This window comes from Ruditapes philippinarum, unplaced genomic scaffold, assembly GCF_026571515.1.
Source record: "Ruditapes philippinarum isolate M1 unplaced genomic scaffold, ASM2657151v2 ctg1488_1_1_1_1, whole genome shotgun sequence".
NCBI lineage: Eukaryota > Metazoa > Mollusca > Bivalvia > Venerida > Veneridae > Ruditapes > Ruditapes philippinarum.
The window spans coordinates 106,499-121,031 of record NW_026859106.1 but is presented as its reverse complement, the minus strand read 5'-3'; the positions used below and the strand labels follow the sequence as shown (position 1 = coordinate 121,031).

The following is a 14,533-nucleotide window of genomic DNA, read 5'->3' as shown; positions in this document are numbered from 1 at the left end:
TTCTCTTGTTTAGTGTCACACATTTTCTTTTATCTTATTTATCTGATAACTTTTAACACCAAATAATATATGTGACATGAATGTATAAATCTCAAGGTGATTAAGCTAAAAAATATGTGTGGAAGAATATAAGATAATCAGAATAAATAAAATACACCATATTGAAACACACAACCTATAAATTAAAGGAATTACCTGACTAGTTAAAAGTGGTAATAATGGCAGAAAAGTTTATAGGGGTAAATTTTAATGTAAAAATTGTAAAAAAAAATAATTTAAGAATTTCCAGTCCAACATAAGTTACATTTGGTAAGACATTAAAAATGGTGAAGGTAATGATGTCCTACCTATGTTTTGAAGATTTATTCTTTAAGCAATGGATCTCAGCAGGACTGGTGATCCATGTTTTGGACCTTTCTATTTTGCTTGTGTTGAAATGTTACTACAATAAATGTTTATAGTTGAGGAGGTCTATAGAAGAGAAGCTGGGTATGGATCTAAAGAAGTATAAAAGTTTTATAGATACAGAAATGATGGAGATTCTAGGTCAGATGGACAAACCTTCTAAAATACTTGATCATCTCTACCTCGGCTCCGAGTGGAATGCTTCTAATCTAGACGAACTACAGGCAAATGGGTATGTGTATCGGAGTTGGGGCGTTAAAGTTCTTGATAAACAGTGTTAAGAATATTTACAAAATACAGATTAAGCAAGATAAGAATGGTGGCCCAGTGGTCAGTATAGTTGCATTTGTTATTTTTGTCTCAAATCATAGACTGTGATAAAATTCTTCTCACAATCAATTTTGCTTAGAGCTTAAGTATTTGTCCTGTGGCAGTGATTTTTTTTTCCAATTTTCAAAACAACCTGTGGCTTTCTGAAGGGGAAAATATAGCGCAATAAATCAGAAAAGGGGAAACCTGAAATCAAATTCTACCAAGTGAAAATGGAATTTACTCACATTTTATGAAAAAATTTATTCCAGTTCAATTTAACATGCATGGTACATAGCAGAGGCCATCTATAGGGACAGATTTCTGTCTACTAGCTGATGCTTGTTAAGTCATGTTCTGGCGTAGGGGGAAGAGCACAAGGCATTTTAGGGAATATATGCATTTTTTTAGGGGAAAATATACCTATTTTGAGCTAGGGGAAACAGCCTTTATTGGGCTGTAAAATACAGTGAAAAAAATCACTGTGTGGCCTCATGGCCCTTTACAGAAGTTATTGACATTTAAGGTAAATGGCAGTCACTTCAAATTTAATTTTGATTGAAAGAGTACTTATGTAAATCCCATTACTTTACATTTGCCTAATAACTGAATTTTTAAGCTATGGCATGAAAATCTGGATATTAAATTCAATTTTATGAATGGTATTTTATTTGACATTTGATGATCAAAATGATGGTCTATTTACTATCCAAATACTCGAAATAAAATTAAATTAACTAACCGTGCAATTATACTTCAATTGTATTTATTTCATACATATGTATACAATATCATATACATTTGAATAACGATTGAGCTTTCAATACCTTACCTCCAAATTTGATAAAAAATGATTCTATTAAAATATTATGGAATAATTTTGGCTTCTCAGAATTGTGTTCGAACCGAAGGGCAAGCAGGCGTGGTACATGCACCAATTGTTTAATACGCTTAAAGTATAGCAATGAACAAAAATTACCATACAGTTGTCCACCATTTAGGCATCACAATCGGTCCAAGATTACCTGTAAAATGATCCCGACTTGAAGATCTGATTCACCGTCTGGAATAAAAACATGACGCGTGAATCAAACCAACCTGCCCCATTAAGACGAGCACGCCTGCCTGCCCAACAGTCGATAGAATTTTCAGGCCACAAATAAATTTTAGAAAATTTATCCCAAACTTCTATCGACACAAGATATTATTTCTAATTAAAGCATCCCTGAGGTAATCAAGATAAAATTCAAAGGCCAACGTCATTTAAATGAACTCCATCCGGTCGGAAAAAAACCAGTTTTAGCGTCAATATCAGTTTTAATTACATCACTTTTACCAGATGAACCGACAAAAATAACGGCCAATTCCATTTATATGCTTACGTTTTTTTCTCCATGGCAACCCACCCAGAAGTTGCACCCCTGACCAGATTGCCTTTGAATAATGTCAAACCATATAATAATAGCACCCAAGGAAAAAGCTTCCCGAAGGTAGTTTATCTCTGATTTGTTTAAATTTTCTTTTTAAAGTAAAAAGGGGGGAAAGCCACAAAAATCATTTCCGCCAAAGTTAAAATTTAATAACTGTGGATTTCGATAAAAAAGAATTTGAGTTTAAACGGGACCCCCGGGGGGAAATGAGCCCAAACGCAGGCCTCTTTCCCACCCCACCAAGCAATTTTGGGCCCTCAACCGAAAGTTTCTCCTTCCCAGAAATTTTTGGGTGTCCTTTCCGGGCCCAAAACGGGTTTGGGAATCCCCCAAAAACCCCACACATCAAAATAAAAAATGTTTTTTAAACTTAATTATGAAACGAAATTTTATTTCAAACCAAAAAATTTTTTTAAAGGGGGGCCCCTACTGGCAATATAAATCTTTTAAGCACCAAATTTTCCATCTCCCCAAAATTTTAAAAATGTAACTGACGAGCTGAAAAACCTTGAAAATGCTAAATCAGTAGCCCTTCCTTCCAAAAACAAAGTGAAAAAAACTGCCGAAATTGAATTGAAACCCGGTTTTAAAAATTGCTTGACAAAAAAGAGGCCCTTTGGTAAACGGGGCCCTTTAAATTTTAAATATTCAACAGGGCCCGGGGAACCGGACACAATATTCCGTGCTCACAAGGAATTTTAAAAATATTTTGGGAAAACTCCCTGATTTGTCTTGTTCGACGTAACTGAATGTTTGATATATTTTTTTTTTCGACAAAAGAAAAACCCGGGAAAGGCTAAGAAGGGTTCTTTACTGAGTGAGCTCACCAGTTTTGCTTAAAACGAAAAAATCCGAAGTAAAGGGCCCAAAAAAAAAAAGAAACTGAAAATAAATTTGCCCCTCATAGTTGTTATAACAAAACTCCTGGGAGTATTATATAACGGAAAATTTAAAAATCTGCATTTAAGGGGGAGCCCGGATATCACGACAAGGGCGACCTCTTCTACACCCTTCTTAAAAAAATTTTTGAATTACAAAAAATATTGGAAAAATCGTAAAAAGTTAAAATTTATGAAAATAATTTATCCCTTTCAATATAGGGGAGAAAAAATTTTGTTCGTGAAAAGGCCCTTTTTCGAAGCAAAAAAGCCCTAAATTAAAAAAAAATGATGAATTGGAAATGGGGCCCTTGTTTGGGAAAATTTTAAAATTTTTTCTGAAAAGTATTAAAAACAAATTTTTGCTAGTGTTAAAAAGTTAAAAAAGGGAAATTTTAAGCTATTTTCCCCAAATTTTACATCGTCTAGCTCTGTCTGAAGACATTCCCTAGGGAAATTTTGGAACGGGCAAGGGTGTAAGTCTTTTGGGCTGGAGCCAACTTCCGGAATCTGGTTTAAAAACTGAAACCGAGATAAAGCATCGCAGATATCATTTGAAGTACCCGGCACATGATTTGCTCGGATTAAGACATTAAGACTCAGGGATCTTTAAAGTAATTGCCCTCATCTAAGCTCATTACTCTTCTATCCTGACTTTGAAGTTGCCTCTATATTAAGAATGTGAACTACTGCAGATATTATCACAGTTAAATTCTTATTTTTCTTATTCGCTAAATGATTGCCCCAAATGAATATTTACGAAACAAGAGGATCGGGAAAAGTTCTAAAACGGTTATGTCCAGCAGTAATACCAGATTGTATGCAAAATTCCGGCCATTTGCCTGACACCAATGACTTTGAAAAATAGATACCGAACCCTAGATTGTCCGGCACCGCCAGCTCTGTCTGAAAATAGCTGTACATCGTCATTTAGACCCAAAAAAATTTGTCATGAAAAACTGAAATACCATTATAATTTTTTTAAGAAAAGGCTAAGCACATAAGTAAATCCCTGTTTTTGTATCTTTTTTAATACGAACACGTAAAAAAGGCTTAATAAGCCCACATATTGAATTAATAAGCCGGCGTAGGAATGGTCTGCCTTCTGCAATAATTGCCCGGCAAACAAAAATTAAGAGAACCTAAATTAGTGACTGGATTTCCTTCACAGTGCAACTTTTTCCAACTCAAAATGTACAAAATTTTATCAATTATTTCCTGAATTTTTGCATGGGTATCCGAACTTGCAATTTTGTCCGAATCTAATTCTAGGCCTTAAAAATATCAGACATTCAGTCGGGCCCTCAGTTTTATCCATGGCTAAAAGGGAACACCCAATTTCAGTCATGGTATCCTTGAATATTTTTTAAAGCCTTGTTACAAGGAATTTGTTTTTTTATCTCCGCCCAAAAATCGTCAAGAATAATGTATTAAATTACCGGATTTAAATTTAGATTTTACACGAAAATTCTAAAACACCTAGCAAACCCATGTGCAAAATTTACACAGCTAATTGAGGCCCCAAAAGGCAATGCTTTATCGAAAATAATATTTATTTTTAAAACAAAAGCCTAAAAGCTCAAAATCGGAGGGATTTTATTGGAATTTAAGCAATAAGCCGGGTCTTTAAATATCCGGACTTAAAAAGTTTACAATGGGGACCTAACTCTTGTACCATCTTAAACGGCCTCGTCAAAACTATTTTATATCGAAACCGTGCCATAAAGCTGAATACCATAATAGTCGTTTACAGATTTCCCCGATGGGAAAACGACAAATGATGTATCATTCTATATTCGCCAGGAGTTTTCTTTTCAACAAGGGGCCAATAGTGTGAAAAAAAATTTAAATTTTGGGGAAACGGGGGAGAAAGAAAAGGGCCGGCGACCCTTCCTGGGTTTAATTTCCTTAGAAATTTGACTTTCCCCCTTTCCTCCGGCTTTAAAACCTTTCGGAACGGGAAATTGCTACAACCCCGACGAATACCGGGGGCCTTTATACTTTAAGGGGGAAAAACCAAAATTTAAAACCCTTATATAAAAAATTTAACCCTTTATTTTTTTGTAAAATTTTAAATAATGGGAAAATTTAAATAGTAAAATTTATGGGAGAATTGCTTTTAAAATAGAAATATCGGTATTTGCCATTTCATTTTGGGGTGTCGGGTAACCTTTTTTAAACCCTTTTTTACCGTATTTGTCGAAAGAAAAAGCCCCGGCCTTTTGCCCAAAAATTGGAAAAACCCCTCCCCCGAAAAAAGTCCTTTTTGGGAAAACCAAGAACGGTCAGAATTCATTTAACTCAAAAGCACCTTTCCCAAAAAGGAAAGGGGAGATTTATTTACTTCCCCTAAGATTTTTTTGCCCCTTTAAAGAAGTAGGCACGTGAGCCGCTATAAACAGTTGCTAACCCTAACCCGGGGGGACGCTTGGCACGTTTGGGCCCGTGTTTAAATTTTAGAAATGAAATAGTTTTCTACTAGAAACCCCCGAGGGAAAGGGTACTAAATTCAAAATTTTTGGGTTTGAAAACGGCCCCCAAACCCCAAAGACAAATATTTGCTGACGGCAGACCTATCCTCTCAGAAATTAAACCTGAAGCATTTTTTGAAATTTTTTCAAAATCGACAAAATTTGACATAAACCCGCATCTTTCCCTTTCAGGGCCTGTTTTTCTGCCTCAAACCCCGCTCGTCAAAAACGACCGTTTACTGCCTCGGGCTGCACCAGGCTGCCCATTTGTTGCATGGTCTGTTCCCCCCTCGCTGACCTCTGATGGGGTTTGGAAAATTTCATCCCCTCTCTCAGAAATTCACGTCGGGTTGGGGGCGGGGCCCCCTGGTATTTCTTTGCGCGCTGGGAACTGCCGAGTTTGCCTTGCAGGGCTGGAACATCATTTTAGCTGCCTTATATTCTCAAATTATGGCTTGTTGTAGACGGTACTCTTCTTCGGCATCCACGACCACGTGGCATTATCTTTATTTTACTTGATAGTGAATTTGTGTTGTAAAGGCGGAAAGAGGGAAAATGCACGGGCATTTCGGTTGCTTTTATAAACCAATTATCTGGACCCCTGTTTACGCTATATAAAAAATTAACTTTACAATGGAAACCAGTAGTAATTCTACACCTAACACAATAAGGTTAGAATTTAAATCTGAAATTGTATAGCAACCGCTAATGTAAACAAAATCTGATTTCCCTTGAAGGATAAATTGAATTATTTTAATTCCAAAAACCTAATTTTCAATATTTTTTTTACACGTATTTCTAAATAAAAAAATGACATGCTATAGAATTTCCCCTGACTTGCAGTCCAGGTAATGTCAAGTTTTATCTGGAGCATATCATCTACAAACATGAAGGAATTTTAGTAATAACTTGATACAAAAGTTCACCGCTTTAGGACCTTATATCATGCACATGAAACAGAACTTTTAGGTCAAAGGTCAAGATAACATTTATAGGTAAGCTTCCACTTGCAGTGATGTAGTGTCATGTGCATGCACCAGCTTAAGTAGAGTTCTGAACTCAATAATATATTCCATGATACATTTATCTATTATTATTTTATGACAGGGTTCACCATATATTGAACATCAGTAGAGAGATAGATAATTTTTATCCTGGCGTGTTACACTACATGAATGTACGAGAGTGGGATGTTGATCAGTCTGACCTGATGAAATATTGGGAAGATACTCATAAATACATTAACAAAGCCAGGTATATAATCATTGACAGATTTGTAGCTCACCTGAGGACAATGTCCTCAAGTTGAGCTTTTGTGATTGCCTATTGTCTGTCGTCCATTGTGTGTCTACCAAGTTTGTTCAAATAAAAGTCCTAGGGTCAAAATTGCCACCACCCCAGGGGTCATTGATTTCCCTTATATGTAGACATGTATAGTTAAAAACTTAAAAAATCTTATTTTCTTGTGAAAACCCAAAAGAGATAAAGCTTAGATATTTGGCATGAAACATCTTCTAGTGGATGTCTACCAAGTATGTTCAAATAAAACCCCTATGGTCAAAATTGACCCTGCCCCAGGGGGTCATTGATTTTCCTTATATGTATATAGTAAAAACCATAAAAAATCTCCTGTGACAATCCAAAAGCACTATAGATTAGATATTTGGCATGAAACATCTTCTAGTGGATGTCTACCAAGACTGTTCAAATTAAACCCCTAAATCAAAATTTGCCCGGCCCCAGGGGATCGAGGTCGACAGTTCAATCCCCAACCAGGTCAAATGTTCCTTCTCTTTTTTGTGTCGCCTCTACGGAGTAGTGGCGACATATAGGGATCACTTCTCCGTCGTCTGTCTGTCCGTCTGTCTGTCACAAAACTTGTCTGGACTACTCCTCATAAACTACTGGTGCAATTTTATCCAAAACTTTACAGGAATGATCAGTACCATGTCTAGTTGTGCATATTGTCAGCATTTTCCGGTTCAATGATTTTTGTCAGAGTTATGGCCCTTTTTATAATTTTTGAATTTTAAAGTTTGTCCGGACTACTTCTCTTATACCACTAATGCAATTTCAATGAAACTTTACAGGATTAATCTGTAGGTCAAGTCCTTGCGATATTGCACAGGTTTTCCGGTTGAATGCCGAGTTATGGCCCTTTGATAAAAAGGTGTTTTTATGCCCCCCACAATGTAGAAATTTTGTGAACCCTCCTTGGATGGCAATTTTGCTTAAACCTCCAGGGATGAACAACCCCTTAATGTGTAGATGGGGCAAGTAAAGGGAAGGAATTTTTGCTGCAAACAAATTTAACAGAATTATGGCCCTTTGTTGATTTTTTCATTATATACTATGTAGAAATTTTTTGTGAACGCAACTCCTCTTAAAACCGGATGGCAGATTTTTTGTGCTTAAACTTCCAGGGATTAACAACTTTAATGAGTAGATGCAGTAAAGGAAGAATTTTTGCTGCGACCAAATTTAACCCGAATTATGGCCCTTTGTTGATTTTTTTATGTTTTCAACTTGTGGCACATGTAGTCCAAAAATATTTGACCTTGTCCCTAGAGTCATAAGATTGACAAAACAGTGGCGTGTGAGGGCATCCGTGTCCTATGGACACATTTTCTAGTTTTCTGTGTGTTGCCAGATACACAAAAGCTTGTCCGGACTAACTCCTCATAAACTACTGGTGCAATTTCATCCAAACTTTACAGGAATGATCAGTACCAAGGGGGGTTTTTTTTCTAGTTGTGCATATTGTCAGCATTTTCCGGTTCAATGATTTTTGTTTTTTTCTTTTAGAGTTAAAGAGGTTATGGCCTTGAATAATTTTTATGCCCCGCTTCGAAGAAGAGGGGTATATTGTTTTGCTAATGTCGGTCTGTCTGTCGGTCTGTCCGTCGTAGTAAGCACCACAGGTTTTCCGCCGATTATCTTGAAAAGTATTAATCACAAAGTCTTCATATTTCACATAGTGATTGGTCATAACTAGTAGATGACCCCTATTGATTTTGAGTCTCTAGGTCAAAGGTTCAAGGTCACAGGGACCTTAAATGTCAAAATGGTTTCCGCTGATTATCTTTAAAAAAGTATGTATCAAAAAGTCTTCATATTTCACACAGTGATTGGTTCATAACAGGTAGATGACCCGTATTGATTTTGGGGTCACTTGATCAAAAGTCAAGGTCCACAGGGGCCTTAAATGTCAAAATGGTTTCCGCTGATTATCTTGAAAAGTATGTATCACAAAGTCTTCATATTTCACATAGTGATTGAACATCACTAGTAGATGACCCCTATTGATTTTGGGTCACTTGGTCAAAGGTCAAGGTCACAGCGACCATAAAATGTCAAAATGGTTTTTCCGCTGATTATCTTGAAAAAGTATTTATCAACAAAAGTCTTCATATTTCACATAGTGATTGGTCATCACTAGTAGATGATGACCCCTATTGATTTTTGGGGTCACTAGGTTCAAAGGTCAAGCCGTCACAGGGACCTTAAAATGTCAAAATGGTTTCACAAAGTCTTCATATTTCACATAGTGATTTGGTCATCACTAGTAGATGAACCCCTATTGATTTGGGGTCACTAGGTCAAAGGTCACAGGGGCCTTAAATGTCAAAAAGGGTTTCCGCTGATTATCTTGAAAAGTATTTCAATACACAAAGTCTTCATATTTCACGCTAGTTATTGGTCATGAGGAGTAGTAGATGACCTCTACTTTTAGGGGTCAATTAGGTCAAAGGTAATGTGACCATGGGGCCTTAAATGTCAAAAATGGTTGTTGTTGATTTTTTTCATATTGAAAACACTTCCATGTACCCATGAAGTTTTTTGTAAAAAAATACCCAATTATTGTGAAGTCAATGGCTATATTGTGTCACATTCTTGGTTTTCCGGACTACTTCTGCTAATACCACTATTGCAATATTCAATGAACTTTTTTGATTTGTCAGGTCAAGTCCTTGCGCATATTGCGCACGGGTTTTTTCCCGGTTTGAAATGATTTTTTTGGAGCGAGTTATGGCCCTTTGATAAAAAGGTGTTTTTTTCTGTGTGTTTGCCAGATACGCAAAAGCTTGTCTGGACTACTCCTCATAAACTACTGGTGCAATTTTATCCAAACTTTACAGGAATGATCAGTACCAAGTCTAGTTGTGCACTGTCCGTCTTACTGTCTGTCTGTCACAAAATTTGTCCCAACATTAATTGGCCATCATGAGGCGACACATGTGATTACTGATCACTCTTGTTATTAGCTCACCTCTCACCAAGTGACATTTGAACTGTTTAATAAAATGGCTGCCAGAGCTTAAATTAAAAAAACAACAACATCTTAACAACATCTAAGCCACTGGTTCAATTTTGAAATACTTTTACACAAAATTTTTCTTGGTGACATTGTACAAAAATTCTTCAGATTAAGCTGTCCCTTATTTTTAAATTGTGCTTCTCGGGTAAAAAGGGGCTCCACATTGACAGTTTGACCTATTTCAAAGGTGAGCGATCCAGGGCCTTCTGGGCCCTGGATTATAAAATGTTATAAAATGTTATTAAAATGTTATAAAAGTACTTGTCTACTCTTAAATCAGATATTTTTGTAAAAGCCAAAATTTTGTACATTTGTTGATTGTCCAAATACTTTGGTATGTGGTGTAACATTGGACATTGGTATATGACTTCACAATGGTATATTATGTAACATTAGTATATGATGTAACATTAGTATATGATGTAACATTGGCATGTAATCATTATATGATATAACATCAGTATGATGTACGAGGGCTGTTCAAAAAGTTCGTGGACTGCGGCTCTACTGTTCACATCTTTTAATTTGCGTATATGATTTTACAAAAGACATATATGAAAATATGTCCTTAATAAACAGTGAAAAAATCAATACAATATGTTTACAAATAACAATTCTGTGACAGTTACAAATCACAAGGGGTGCACAATCCGGCGCACACTGATGATGAAACAAAATGACGTTCGTGACGTCGCAATATAAATGAAACATTTTACCAGCGTCATTGTTTCGGAAAGTACTCTTTTTAGTGTTCAAAATCTGCAGATCATATACTAAAACCATTTTTCTCTTTGTGATGATGACCCAAGATGTAAAGTGGTCATCTTTTCGCTTCATTCTCCGTATAATGGTCCGAGTGCCGCATACATTCCGCTCTTTATCGTGATTTTTGAGTAATTTCTACACTTAACGGACATAGTTATTCAGTTAATACAATTGTTGATTTATAGTATCAATTTGAAACCGCCCTCATCCAATCTTTAAACAATATGATTATCAATGATAAAGAAAAATATCAAATGACATTCTATGTGGTAAATCTACTGAATACCGGCTAGCATTAATTATCAAACGGACCAGGGTAAATACACGTAATACAAATAAAATCTACAATTATTTATTGTAAATACGCACATATCCTGATGAATGAAATAAAATATTATTTTAATTAAATTGTTTTGTCAGACCCGGTGCAGAAATTAATTATGTCGGACATCTCACAAAAATTTCTTAATGTCTCGACTTCTATAGATCTTTTGCAATTGACGTGACAAACGTCCCAACAATTTGCCGCTAAAAATTATCCGTCGCCCTTTCTGTCTGTGAGCATGTATTTGCCGTATTTGAATTGCTTGCGCGACCTGAAACCAAGAGACTTGCTCGCCAACTCATTGTTCTTCGTTAATTGAATCACCTCATAAAGATAGAAAGGAGTATCCCCCACATTTATTGGTAAAAATTTCAGAAAGAGCAAATTTCTAGTTTTTAAACAGGCTTTATACTTCCTAACTTACCCGTCTGTCTACTGCTGCTCAAAACCTATTTGTTCAGCTATTCAACGTCCAAACGATGTCAAATTTCAGATTTATGTCATTTAAATATCAATAGATTATTACTTGTATTTTACTTCATAAAACAATCATTCAGTTTGTTTCAACATGTGTTTATATTTCACATTATATGAAAGTTTCAGCGTGCGCCGATGTTGCGTTACCATGGTTATTAAAGTGCATATTACTCGTAAAGGAAATAAAAGTTAACAATAAAAGTAAATCTTACTTTTAGAAATAAAGACACTCTTTCGATTCATATCCACTAAGGGTGTTTTTATGAACCAAGTAAAAAATGAGAGCAAAAATCCACAAACTTTTTGAACATACCTCGTATATGATGTTACACTGGTATATGATGTAACACTGGTATATGATGTAACACTGATATATGATGTAACACTGGTATATGATGTACCACTGGTATATGATGTAACACTGGTATATTATGTAACACTGGTATATGATGTACCAATGGTATATGATGTACCAATGGTATATGATGTACCAATGGTATATGATGTTACACTGGTATATGATGTTACACTGGTATATTATGTAACACTGGTATATTATGAAACACTGGTATATTATATAACACTGGTATATGATGTACCACTGGTATATGATGTAACACGGTATATGATGTAACACTGGTATATGATGTAACACTGGTATATTATGTTACACTGGTATATGATGTTACACTGGTATATGATGTAACACTGGTATATGATGTAACACTGGTATATGATGTAACACTGGTATATGATGTAACACTGGTATATGATGTAACACTGGTATATGATGTAACACTGGTATATGATGTTACACTGGTATATGATGTAACACTGGTATATGATGTAACACTGGTATATGATGTTACACTGGTATATGATGTAACACTGGTATATGATGTAACACTGGTATATTATGTAACACTGGTATGTTATGTAACACTGGTATATTATGTAACACTGGTATATGATGTTACACTGGTATATGATGTAACACTGGTATATGATGTAACACTGGTATATGATGTAACACTGGTATATGATGTAACACTGGTATATGATGTAACACTGGTATATGATGTTACACTGGTATATGATGTTACACTGGTATATGATGTAACACTGGTATATGATGTAACACTGGTATATGATGTAACACTGGTATATGATGTAACACTGGTATATGATGTAACACTGGTATATGATGTTACACTGGTATGTTATGTAACACTGGTATATGATGTATATTACAGGAGGAGAGGAAGTAAGACTCTTGTACACTGTAAGATGGGAATAAGTAGATCAGCCTCCACTGTAAGTTCTAGATATGTGTGAAATATAATCAATCAATAATGAAATAAATCATCTTTATATTATGGAGAAATTTAATTAATTGATTCAGATATTTGTTAGGTATATTCAGCACCTTTGTGCTCAGAGGTGGAGATTTTGTGATTGAATGATCTGTTATTAGTTTTGTGTCATTAACCAAAATCCCATGACACAACATCTTGTACATCACATGGTAGGTTTTAACCAAATTCAATAGGAATTTTCCTCTATCAGTCTGATGTACTAACAGGTCACAGAAGCTGACAAGTAAGCTTTCAAAATAAAATATTGGCAGAAAATACCATGCCATAAACTTTAGTATGAGATTACTCTAGAAATTATATGACTTTGAATTACAAAATTAAAAAAGGTAAATATTTGGTTTAAACCTATCTAGTTACAAAAAAAATGAAAAAAAAAATTTTGAGAATGATTATGTTAAAAGTAGAAATGTTGCAGAAAATGAATATGTTAGAAACTGTTTTAAAGTATGTCTTTATGTTTATTACAGGTGATAGCATACCTTATGAAGGAAAACAAATGGTCTCTATCTAAAGCGCATGATTACACTAAGTCTAAACGTAACATTATCAATCCTAACCCAGGCTTCATGAAACAGTTAGAAATGTACGAGGGAATACTTAACGCAAAGTAAGTTATATCATTATTATCTTATAAATTTTTATTTTTCAGTTATTTGCTTCTACAGTTAGATTCCATGTATAACTTATTAATTTCAAATTAATAATTAACATTAAATGTATAAGTTGTTCATGCTTGCAGGGATGTATCACTAGACAAAATGTTCACCCCTTTTAGCTAAAGTATTGTTTACATGAACAAGGTCTCAATGTGAAAGATCACTATTTTGATAGAACTTGGCTATGGTCAAGGTCATACTTAGAGGTCAAAGGTCAAATAAAAATATAAGTGTCTGTATTGACAATTTTGTAGTCTGGAATTGGGGGATTTTATTTAAAAATCTAAAATTCTTGTATAAATCAAGTGACACATTTAAAATGGAAAGATCTATGAAAGATTTTAAAGAAATATTCTCTTTGTTAAATTGGAAATAGATTTTTTGCATGATAAATTTTAGCCTGGTTTGCAATGCTTTTTATTTTTTGGTCATTGGGGGTTACTAACAGTATTTTTTCATAAGTGGAGCTTTTTATGTTAGATAAAGTTATCAAATATAATTATGTATGCTATTTACAGTTGGAACAGAGAATTTTTCAACCGTCAAGCACCTGTAAAACCTCTGAGTCCAACAGATGAAATGGAGGAGATGACAGGCAGTTACTCTAATCCGGAGGATTTCTTAGTTCTCAAGACGGGTAATTCTCATTTTATAAGACATGACATTTGTTTATTATGTTTGTACAACTTTTTAACTGGTTGTCTGTACAATTTAGTGTCAGCTCAATATCTTTTTTTCCCCTTGGATGATTATCATGCTACTGGGACCAAATGTATATTGACCTATACAAAATCTAGGTTTCAGGTGCCTTACTGAAAGGTGGTGCTAAGAAAATACAGTGTAAGGTTAAAATCAGCAATTTTGAGTGTTCTTTATCTTTTGAAAACTAATTAAATATTTATCTCAGTGTGATAATGTGCAGAATCCAAATGTCAGACACACTAGTTCTATATTTTAAAACTTTGTATGCAGCTGTACCCTAGGATCTATGCCACATATGGTCAGTAGGACCTGAAATAACATGACATGACACTAGCCAGCAAATTAAAAAGCATGGACCTTGAAACTATAAGCTTTGTATTTGTATTTATCATTACAAGATCTACATGCCACACTCATTTCC

At 34.9% G+C, this 14,533-nt stretch overlaps 1 protein-coding gene across 6 annotated transcripts in view; it reads left to right on the top strand.

The window, feature by feature from the left end:
* LOC132755245 (protein phosphatase Slingshot homolog) overlaps window positions 1-14,533 on the top strand; it is a 47,607-nt gene that overhangs the window by 19,657 nt on the left and 13,417 nt on the right. For all 6 annotated transcript variants that reach the window (XR_009629179.1, XM_060746067.1, XM_060746066.1 and 3 more), the window contains 5 exons: window positions 462-637; window positions 6,601-6,747; window positions 12,632-12,692; window positions 13,222-13,361; window positions 13,929-14,047. Coding sequence is in view for 5 of the 6 variants with exons in the window: in XM_060746067.1 (XP_060602050.1) it covers window positions 462-637; window positions 6,601-6,747; window positions 12,632-12,692; window positions 13,222-13,361; window positions 13,929-14,047 (643 nt within the window). In the remaining variant the exon portion in view is untranslated. The remainder of the gene's footprint in view (window positions 1-461; window positions 638-6,600; window positions 6,748-12,631; window positions 12,693-13,221; window positions 13,362-13,928; window positions 14,048-14,533) is intronic.